The sequence below is a fragment of the Bombina bombina genome, chromosome 10 (genome assembly GCF_027579735.1).
Source record: "Bombina bombina isolate aBomBom1 chromosome 10, aBomBom1.pri, whole genome shotgun sequence".
In the NCBI taxonomy this organism is placed as follows: Eukaryota; Metazoa; Chordata; class Amphibia; order Anura; family Bombinatoridae; genus Bombina; species Bombina bombina.
Window position 1 is genome coordinate 136,435,710 of NC_069508.1, and position 12,011 is coordinate 136,447,720.

Here is a 12,011-nt window from a genome sequence, read left to right on the forward strand (position 1 = left end):
TTGTATTTCAACTGAGTTCACAGCTTCTAGGCATGCTCCAGCAGATAATCCCTATTCACTTCTGCATTTTACCAAAACAAAGGTGGCTATAGTTACAGCCATAAAAGGAAATGTGTGGGGGGAGTTAGAGCTCTACAATTCATAAACTAAAAATAAAGGGTTAATGACGAGGCACTGCAGTATAAATTTGCAGGAAAAGTAATTAAAGTACATATTATATTATTTTGTCTCTATTCCAACTTGTTTTATGCCCCTCTTCTATAAACAGATCCGAAATGTTAGTGATTATTTAGATTAAGTTTAATTCATCAGTTGTAATGAACGCAGGCTGTAACTTACTTTATAATGCAGCGCTGAAATTCTAATACCCCGCACTTCGGCTGCCCACTTCAAAATTATTATTTTTTGTGTGCTGATGTTTTTTTACTGGTTGCCAATTGGCACTCTAGCCATACGGCACCGACACATTTATTTTTTCACCAATTGGAAAACAGTAAAAAATGTCAGCACACAAAAAAAATTAGTTTTGAAGGGGGCAGCCGAAGTGCGGGGTATTAGAATTTCAGCGCTACTTTAAAAAGTAAGTAACAGCCTATCTTTATTATAACTGATTAATTAAACTCAATCTAAAATATAGCTTCCATTTTATAGAAAGGGAAACGTTTACCATCACTTTAATTGTAATCTTGGGTGAGCTCAGGAGTGTGCACATGTCTTTAGACATCTGGCAGCAGTGTTTGCAACAATGTTTATAGCAATGTTTAATATAGTTGCCAACCCAGCTGCCATAGAATGCTAAAGACATCTGCATGCTCCTGAGCTCCTTTTAGCCTACTTAGCTTTACTCTTCAGCTAATGATACCAAGAAAACAAAGCAAATTTGATAATAGAAGTAAATTGGTAAGTTGTATAAAATTGCAGGTTCTATCTAAATCACTAGAGTTTAATTTTGACTTTACTGTCCCTTTAATAGTATTTAAAGGGACAGTCTAGTCAAAAATAAACTTTCATGATTCAGATAGGGCATGCTATTTTGAGCAACTTTCCAATTTACTTTTATCATCAATTTTGCTCTGTTTTCTTGGTATTCTTAGTTGAAAGCTAAACCTGGGAAGTTCATATGCTAATTTCTTAGCCCTTGAAGGCTGCCTCTTATCTGAATGCATTTTGACATTTGTTCACAACTAGAGGGCATTAGTTCATGTGTGCCATATAGATAACATTCAGCTCACGCCCGTGGAGTTACCTAGGAGTCAGCACTGATTGGCTAAAATGCAAGTCTGTCAAAAGAACTAAAATAAGGGGGCAGTCTGCAGAGGCTTAGATATAAGGTAATTACAGAGGTAAAACGTGTATTATTATAACTGTGTTGGTTATGCAACACTGGGGAATAGGTAATTAAGGGATTATCTATTGTTTTAAACAATACAAATTCTGGTGTAGACTATCCCTTTAACAGATCAAGGGACAAGCAGATGATCCACCAATGTATAGAACCAAGACTGGCATCACTATGTGTAACACCACATTGCTGCTAAAAATAATGAGAGAATTGTGATAGAATAAAAAATTGGATTTAGTTTGCCAGTTTCCTATCATAATACCTGTAATTCTGCCATCACTTTATTGTACTTGTCTCTGCTACTTATGCTGGATCAATAATCCCAACTGCCCCTCCCTCACCAAATTCAAATATCATCTGATAACCCCCATCTTTATTATAATGTTACTGATATTGTCCTGTCCCTGCAGGGAATCTGGAGGGCCACATATTAAGTATGGCACATTTGTTATATATTGTTATCTGGTCTGTGCACATATTCACTCATTTTAATTCCTACAAAATAAGCATCTCTTACACGTGCATACAGAGAGGGGTATATGTAATATGAACAGTTGAACAAAGCAAACCAAAAATAAAGTATTAAAGAATATGTGTCATTTTGCCTCTAATTAACCATTGCCTTTAGGCGCCATCTAGTGGATGACTTTTGGAAATTCACAAATGTGAATGCACAACCAGCTCAAGTTTAATAAAGGGACCTAAACCCCCCAAAAATACTTCTGTTATCAAATTTGCTTAGTTGTCATTGTATCTTTTGTAAAAGGACAAGCAATGCACTACTGGGAGCTAGCAAAACACATCAGACGAGCCAATCAGAAGAGGCATATATGTGCATTTACCAATAAGCAGCTAGCTCCCAGTAGTGTATTGCTGTACCCAAGCCTACCTAGGTATGCTTTTCAACAAAGAATACTAATAGAACAAAGCAAATTTGATACTATAAGTCAATTGGAAAGTTGTTTAAAATTGCATGTTCTATCTGAATCAAATATTGTATTTCATGCATATATTGGGATAGTAACAAAACATATGAAAAATATTTTAAACTTGACTGACATAAGAATATCAGAAAATGAATGCGTGTGTTTGACTAATTTGCTCACTGGCTGATGGGGACAGCTCCCACAACTCTATTGGTGGATATAGACAAACTTTTTACCAGCATGAAAATAAAAAGTAGTTTAAAGGGATATGAAAGACAATTTTTTTTTCATGATTCAGGCAGAGAATACCAGTCTCTTATTTACTTCTATTATCAGATTTTCTTCATTTTCATCATATTCTTTGTTGAAGAGATATCTAGATAGTTAGCCTGCGCATGTCTGGAGCACTAAACGACTAGAAATAGTGCTGCCATCTAGTGTACTGGCTAATGTATAACATTGTTGCAAAACTGCTGCCATATAGTGCTTCAAACACGTGCACACTCCTGAGCTTAAACTCCTGCTTTTCAACAAAGGATAACAAGTAAAGGAAGAAAATTGGGTAATAGAAGCAATTTGGAAATGTGTTTAAAATGTTATGTGCTATCTGAATCATGAAAGAAACATTTAGGGAAAAAATACTTTCATGTGCAAAATGTACATGATAAATAATAATACAGGTAGCCCTCAGTTTACGCCGGTGGTTAGGTTCCAGAAGGAATGGTTGTAAATCGAAACCGTTGTAAATTGAGACCCAGTTTATAATGTAAGTCAATGGGAAGTGAGGGAGTTAGGTTCCAGGCCCCTCTCAAAATTGTCATAAGTAACACCTAAACATTATTTTTAAAGCTTTGATATGAAGACTTTAAATGCTAAACAGCATTATAAACCTAATAAAATAATCACACAACACAGAATATATAATTAAACTAAGTTAAATGAACAAAAACATTTGCTAAACTGCATTATAAACCTTATGAAATAATCACACAACACAGACTTTACTTGCATTTTCCTGCAAACAGTTCCTTCTATGCATTTCAATCTGGACTGATTTATAGACAGGAAGATCTTGTTCCTATGAAAGCTGCTCGATAGCTCATGTCTAGCTAGACTAATTAATTCCAGCCTATTTCTGTGCTTGGCTTTGCATATCTTTGCTGCAACACAAGCGGACAGCTCCACCTACTGGCTATTTTAATCAATGCAATGCTTCTCAATGCTTTTCAATAGCAGCCACATGACTGAAAAAAAAGGTTGTTATTCTGAAACGGCGCAAATTGAACCGGCGTAAATCGAGGGCCACCTGTATATATATTTTTTTATAACACCTGATTTTCTATAGTCAAAATTTAGAGCTTTTGCTTCCACTTTAGTATTTTCCCTTTTTATTCAAAACGTTAAATAGTGTTGCTTTTCCATTACAGGAACAAGACTATATTGATGTATTTTAATATTCTACGATGTGCAAATCCAATTGTGCTTATAAACCTACAGTGCCCTACCACACAGGTAAGTTATTAAGACTTCATGCTTGTCCGTTATGATACACAATTATCTCAATACATCTTGTTTGTTGCAGATCACATTATGTTATCTGTAAAATAGCTGAATATATGTTATTATAGTTACTGTAGATCAGGAATAAATATACAACGGGTAACATTCAGTAAGCAGTTTCTACAGCTGCGCCACTTCTATGTTTTTCTACTTAACAGATTCACTAAATTAAGTAGATATGAGTGAATTTTGGCACATAAAAAACAATCACTGTGTATTATGCTGTTTCTTTACAAGACGTGATTATAAGTGTTTATTGACTATTGTTTACAAGATTCATTTCAGTCTTTATTATTCTATTATTATTTTTACATTTTATTTATTTGTTTTTGCTGTATAATATCTCTTAATATTGCTTTAGTTTCACTTCCTCCAGAGATGCTGTAGTTGGCCCTGCATACTTAAAGGGGAATAAAAATGATAAAATAAAATACTATAATATGTTAAGAGCTTTTTATATTGCACTATTGCTTGTATATAACCTTGTGTTCAACCCATGAAAAGGAATTAAACACATAGTTAAAGTAAGCTCCAGAAGTAATGGACTACTAGGATCTAGCTTATACATCTGGTGAGCCAGTGTATTCCCACACATGTAAAAAAAAATTTTTTTGACCAAGTAAACAATGGGGCTCAGTAAATAGAGCTTTGCTGTGACTTTAAGAGGTGTGAATAGGCTATTGTATTTGTCAGTTTCAGGAGACCTCTCAGATTCTATTTCGAAAACAGGCAGTTAACACTCAAAAAGTAATTTTTGGGAGCTTTTCAGTTGAAAACTCTTTTGTGCCGGATGGTTTTTAACAAACAATATAATATAGCATTGTGTTCACTCAAGAAACTCGGCTTTAAATCCGGCTGGTATTAAAAAAAAAAACAATTTTGGGAGCTGATAGCCAATAGATTGTGCCCGACCACATAGTCATAAAGGAAGAATACATCCAGGTGCAATATAACAGGCTATGTTCCTTAGTAGCAGCAGACCTACTCAATAGATGGCCCTGGTGCAATATTTTGTTTGGGACCCCCAAAAGGTTACTCAGTAGTAAACAATTGTAAGAATATACATGTTCTGTATGATGATTTTAAGATAACTAGACAGACATACAGACAGATAGATAGATAGGTAGATAGATAGATAGATAGATAGATAGATAGATAGATAAGATGGACCTGCAACCTGTGCTAATAAAATGCTTCCCTTTTATTAGGATTGAAAGTTTCTGCACACGCCTATGTATAGACTTGCTGCTTTGGTCCCCAGCACTTGGACCCTGGTGCCACTGCCCCCCTGTTGCATCAATGGTAGTTCCGCCCGTGCTCCATATCTCATAACCAGCTGCGGGATTGTCACGGTTGGGAGATCGGTTCACTTCCTGACTGCAGCTACTCAGTGTCCTGGTTTTAAGAGACTGTCTGAGTCACACTGACTGCCCACCCACCCAGACACGCCCACTGTTAACACCTGCCACTTACACAATCCTTGCCGACAAAGGGCCAGATTACGAGTGGCGTGTTAACAGTTATGTGGGTTTTATAGCGGCTGTTTGCGCACAGCAGGTTTTCTGCTCGTCTTACAAGTTGAAAGAAAACGCGATCGCTTGGGTGCAGTTGGGATTTACGCTAGAATGATCACTGTGTCCTCACTGTGAGCTTTGGTTAACTGTTTCGCAAAACAAAAAAGTGTCACAAAACATTAGGAATGACCAACTGCCGGCCTGACATCCTCATGCGACCCTCTGCGCTTGTTTTAGAAATACGTGAGAAAAAAGCAGAACTAAGGATGTATGCTATAGCTTTTGTGGTCCTAGGAGAAAGTGTTCTTTGGGAATATCTCATGGGTGGGCAAACAAGGTGGGTGCACTCAAGGTGGATGTAAAACACAGCAAATTGTTCCAGACAAGGCAACACAATCCATAGAATTTGCAGAATAAACTTCAGTGTAAATGTCTATATAACAAACCTTTGAAGTGAGGGTATATATGCTGCTTTATTATTGGAAACTTGTGAGTCTAATCTTAAACATAATCCTCTTAAATGCAGTAAAGAAACACACTCACGGTTTGTGCAGCATACTGTCCTGAACCTTCTCTTCCCGGCGCTAGGACAAGGTGGATACCATTTAAGAAATACGGAGAGCCCTATGGGTGTAAAATTTTGTAGATTCACCCATGAACCTCTTAAAAACACATGCCAGCTCCATCCATTGAACTAAAAACTTTATTAAAAACGTAGTAAAATAATAAAGAATTGTGGGTATTAATAATAATTAGACTCACTTCAAGAAAAATAATACAAAACAAAGGGACCACCTCCATGCATTTTGGGTGTATCCCGTAATCATAGAATAATAATAAGCAGCTGTCCAACAATTTATATATTACTGTCCTTGTCACACTATTGGCTAATAAGTTGATTACACACATGATAAGATTCATACGGAACTTGATAACTATGCCCCTTTGACTTAACCAACCATCTGTGAGAAGTACAACTCTAAAGACCCCAGTGGGGGGGAGAACAATAGACATAGGGAACACTCCATCCATCCTGTGACACTGGACATTTTTAAGAAAATATATTATTATTATTAGTGTGTTCAGTAACCATAAATGTATCTGTGTCCTTAAGGTTATAACAAAAATCTAAATGACATATTTGGTTTGTTTTCCTGGTATCCTTTGTTGAAGAGTAAACCTAGGTAGGCTCAGGAGTATGCATGTGTCCTTAGTACACTATGGCAGCAGTGTTTTAACAATGTACAACATTGTTGCAAACACTGCTGATAAAGACATGTACACATTCCGAATCTACTTAGGTTTACTCTTCAGCAAAGGACACCAAAAGAATTAAGTAAATTTGATAACAAGTAATTTGGAAAGTTTTATTAAAACTGCATGCTCTATCTAAACCAGTAGTGTAACAATTCTTAGCACATGGAGACCGCAGATCAATGTTAAGAACCCTAAAGGGCCACATATGAACCTTTTGCTATGAAAGTCACAACTAATAATATATTTAATAAGACTGTCCAGTATCACAGGGCTAGATTTAGGTAAGGTTGAAGGATACCTTCTATCTGCAGTTCTCCCTTACAGATAGGGTTGTCATCTATCCTGCACAAAATACTGTACAACTTTTAACTGACTGGGCACATTTGGTTGTTGAAGTCAAACCATGGAGCCACCAGAAACCTCCACCTTAGTTACCGCCAGAAATATTTTTCACAACTGTATCCCTTAAGATGCCAGTAACAATAATAAAATGTTTTACCTCCAGTTACATATGCACAGCAGACAACGGACTCCCCTTGATACCTAGAAGCACACGCAGAGTAATGTTTTACACCACCATGGGTGACAGTAAAAAAAAAAAGCTGCAAATCATACAGGGTACACCGAGCAGTATTTAACACCCTTCTTGGCTACCGGTAACACAAAGAGCAGTACACGTTCACTTTCTGGGCTGTGTTTGTATTTGTTATACATAGAAACATACTATTTTAAATTTTACCTGTCTGTTCTCATTTAAGTGTCCAGTATTTTCGTATAGATTTTACAGGACAGCCTGGTGAAATACGGGACTATCCGGTTGAAAACTGGACAACTGGCAGCGGGTTCTTTAGAGTTGTGGCCACCCCAAACTACATATTCTTAGTCGTGGGTTATGATCTGCCAGTTAGTCATTTGGTCAAAACCGTAAAAGTGTCATTTTGACTTCAGTGTTCATTTAACAGTTAACATTTTTTTGTTTACAGCTCTGTGTATCAAAGTGCCCAGACAGATTTGCTACCTATCTAGACATGCAAGCAAATAGATATAACAGCAGCTACTGGCTCTATTACAAGCAGTTCTGCAGGCCTGGATTTGACAACCCCAAAAAGGTGAGTGGGTGCAAACAAATACAAACAAAGGAAGGGAATTATATAAAAGAATACATTACTTTTAATATGCATAAGGGACCTTATTTAACAAGCTCAACACCCTGATGATTTTACTAACCCCACGACTAGCTAAAACTAGATAATATAAATATTTTCAGTGCTTGTTGCACATATTATTATTTAATCAATTTATGTTACATTCTGCAATCATTTTGTGCTTTGGATAGTTTAAATAACCTTAATAAATACCAGGAAATTATATAATATTACAAAGTGTTACACTGTGCCCACTGGATAATGCCACCCGACTGGTGGAGAACACTGAGGCATATATACCAAATAGAATGTAGAAATGTTACCTGATATAGGATTTTCTCAGTTTATTACAGAAGTCCTAAGGGATGAAGATTGCCCATCAATGATTATCCCTAGCAGGCCGTGTAAGTTACGTCAAATTTAGCAAATTTGTTTTCCTGTTGAGTTGGTATAAACATATTGAAATGAATGATTTTTTTAATACTACAGTTATGTGATCTGTGGGCTATGTATGTATGTATGTATATGTGTATGTATGTTTGTATGTATATGTGTATGTGTGTATGCATGTGTGTATGTATGTATATGTGTATGTATGTGTGTTTGTATGTATGTGTGTTTGTATGTATGTGTGTATGTATATGTGTATGTATATGTGTATGTATGTATGTTTGTATGTATTTGTGTGTGTATGTATGTGTGTTTGTATTTATATGTGTATGTATGTATATGTATGTGTATGTACAGTATGTATGTATGTGTATGTACTGTATGTGTGTATGTATGTATCTGTGTGTGTATGTATGTTGTGTATATGTATCTATGTATGTATGTGTGTGTGTATGTTGTGTGTATGTATCTATGTATGTGTGTGTATGCATGTTTGTGTGTGTGTATGTATGTATATGTGTATGTATGTTGTATGTATGTTTGTGTGTATGTCTATGTATGTATATGTGTATGTATGTATGTCTGTGCACAGGTTGTGTGTTTGTATTTTCTTTTTATTTCTTTAGGGGCTGATTTACATTTTTTTGTGATTAGATTGTATTTTCTTATGTTTGGGAAAATACTAAAAAGATCACATTTTTGCTATTGTTTGCACTTGTTTGAAATATGACAAAATAACATAAATACATGTGACAAAAAAAATTGTTGATTTTAAAGGCTCGGACAGCTTTTCTACTCGTGGGAAGGCTGCAAATTTACACTATCCAATAAGTATCCAGCAATGTTTTTGTCAGCTGATTAAGTCATGTGTCAACCAGTCGACCAATAAGGATGTAAGATTCACATTTGTGCTTGGCCAATCCTGACCCCCATAAAAAAAAAAAAAAAAAAAAACTACCTACAACTTTTAACTTGATTTAATTTTTAGCTGCTGTCCCCTGATAAATATAAGTCTGTGATTTGTTAATGGCTGTCACGTGATACGGAGGGCAGGGAATTGGAAGAAATTGAAAAATTTGTCAGAAATAAATGTACTGCTCATTTGTAAATTCAGAGTAAGTGCTTTTGCATAGTCTTTTTATTATGCGCTTGTTGATTAACCAACATTCTTGTAATAAAGTAACAGTATATATATATGATTTTTTATTTATTAATAAATAAAACAAATTCTGCTGTGGGCAGAACATTGGAATGTAATATTTGCAGTAAATTCTCAGTATAACACTTTATTAAATATGAATATTGCATAAATATGATTTTACATGTTTTTATTTACTTAAAGGGACAGTAAAGCCAAACTTAAATTTTCATGATTCAGATAGAAAATGCAATTTTAATCAACTATAAAATTTACTTCTATTATCAAATTTTCTTTGTTATCCTTTGTTGAAGAGTTAATCTAGGTAGGCTGGTAGGAGCTCTGGAGTGTGTGTGTGTCTTAGCAGTCTATTACAGCATTGTTTGCAACTAAGTATAACAAAACTATTATCAATTTTGCAAACACTGCTGCCACATGGCTTAAGACATGTGCACAGTCCTGAACTCTATCCTCTTTAAGAAAGGATACCAAGAGAACTAAGTAAATTTGATAATAGAAGTAAATTGGAAAGCTATTTAAAACTTCATAATCTATCAAATCCATTTAAAGGGATATGAAACCCCAATTTTTTCTTTCATGATTCAGATAGAGCATGACATTTTAAGCAACTTTCTAATTTACTCCTATTATCAAATTTTTCAACATTCTCTTGGTATCTTTATTTTAAAAGCAGGAATGCAAGCTTAGGAGCCAGCCCATTTTTGGTTCCGTAGCCAGGGTAGTGCTTCCTGATTGGTGGCTACATTAAGATTTTTTTTTTTTTCATTTAAAGATTTCAAATCCTTCACTTGTCACCTGTCGACTCCCTATATTTAAAACTAAAAAGCTGATGTTTATCATATGTTCTTTACTGTGGCCTGTTCAGCCAATTTTGGACAGATCTAGCGCCTGCTCTGATCAAGCAACCACTGTGTAAAATGTTGTAGGATCAGTGTTCTGAAGTCTGTAGGATGCGCTCCTTCTTCTCTACAAACAGTGAAAAAACAAAACAATTTTCAGAGATAAATCACATGAATAGTAGGCAATAATAAATAAATATTCCTTTAAACGCATAATTAAAATCCTGGAGTTCCAGGCGCTGTTAATTTGCTACTTCTATAGAGCAATGGTATTACTTTTTATAGTGGTGTCTAACATTAGTGTACTGCGTTTAGCAATATACGTAAAGGTAAGCAAATCGCTCATTTTCTTTCTTTCCCATTAGTTCTCCAGAGATGCTTCCCTGATTTTTCCACAAGGAATGGCGTGCTGACCGTTGCAAACAAGACCTTATTCAAAGATGGGAACGGTCACATGAGAAATGTAACAGACCTCAGAGAAGCTGCCAAGTAAGTTGTTGTTTAATATCTGGGAATGTCAGCTGCAGTGTTAGCCATCTGACACCGTGAGATTTTATATTATTTGTGTCCTAACATAGTGCAGATGATTATTACTGTGTAATTAGGGATAAACATGTAGGTTATCACTTGTAACTTCACACTATGTAATAAGCCTAATTAACCCAGAAACCTCTGGAGTGAAATTGTTTTATTAATGCACCTAACACTGATTGGGAAGATAGATGTGGCTATGAAGAATGTCACACAGGGGAGACATTATATATAAAAGATAGATAGATAAATAGAAATATAGATAAACAGAGAGATAGATAGATAGAGACATATATAGATAGCTGGTTGGTTGGATGGATGGTAGATAGATAGATACATAGATTGATAAATAGATAGATAGATAGAGACATAGATAGATGGATGGATGATAGATAGAGAGATAGATAGATAGATAGATAGATAGATAGATGGATAGATATATTGATAGATATATGGATGGATAGATGGATAGATAGATGGATGGATGATAGATATAAAGAGACATAGATAGATAGATAGATAGATGGATGTTAGATAGATGATAGATAGATAGATAGATAGATAGATAGATAGAATAGATATAAAGAGACATAGATATATATTAAATAATGCCTCTAGATGGATGGATAGATGATAGAGATATAGAAACATGGATGGATGATAGATAGATAGATGATAGATAGATAGATAAATGGATGGATGATAGATAGATAGATAGATGTAAAGAGACATAGATACATAGAGACATAAATTGATAGATATATATAGATAGTAGATAGAGAGAGAGATGATAGATATAAAGAGACATAGATAGATAGTTAGATAGATGGATGGATGATAAATGGATGGATAGATAGACAGAAAGAGACATAGATTGATAGATACATAGATGATAGATAGATATAAAGAGACATAGATAGATAGATATAAAGAGACACAGATAGATCGATAGATAGATAGATAGATATGAGAATTTGAAAAATCAAGCTGGGGAAATTCCTGTTATCAGTAGTTAAAGGGACATGAAACCCAAAATGTTACTTTTATGATTCAGATAGACCATATGTTTTTAAACAACTTTTCAATGTACTTGTACTATTATCAAATGTTCTTCATTCTCTTGGTATCCCTTATTGAAGAAGCAGCAATGCACTACTGGGCGCTAGCTTAATACATCAGTAAGCCAATGACAATAGAGATATATGTGCAGCTACCAATCGGCAGCTATCTCCCAGCTCCTGAGCCAACCTAGGTCCCCTTTTCAGCAAAAGGATACAGTACCAAGAAGAGAAGTAAGCAAATTAGATAATAAAAGTAACTTGGAAAGGTGTTTAAAATTGTACGCTCT

At 35.1% G+C, this 12,011-nt stretch overlaps 1 protein-coding gene across 4 annotated transcripts in view; it reads left to right on the plus strand.

Moving 5' to 3' along the window:
- The window catches only part of SLC44A5 (solute carrier family 44 member 5), a 373,508-nt gene that overhangs the window by 211,575 nt on the left and 149,922 nt on the right, over positions 1-12,011 (plus strand). For all 4 annotated transcript variants that reach the window (XM_053693344.1, XM_053693345.1, XM_053693342.1 and 1 more), the window contains exons 5-8: positions 3,696-3,780; positions 7,583-7,708; positions 8,088-8,148; positions 10,498-10,621. In XM_053693344.1, coding sequence (XP_053549319.1) covers positions 3,696-3,780; positions 7,583-7,708; positions 8,088-8,148; positions 10,498-10,621 — 396 coding nt within the window. The remainder of the gene's footprint in view (positions 1-3,695; positions 3,781-7,582; positions 7,709-8,087; positions 8,149-10,497; positions 10,622-12,011) is intronic.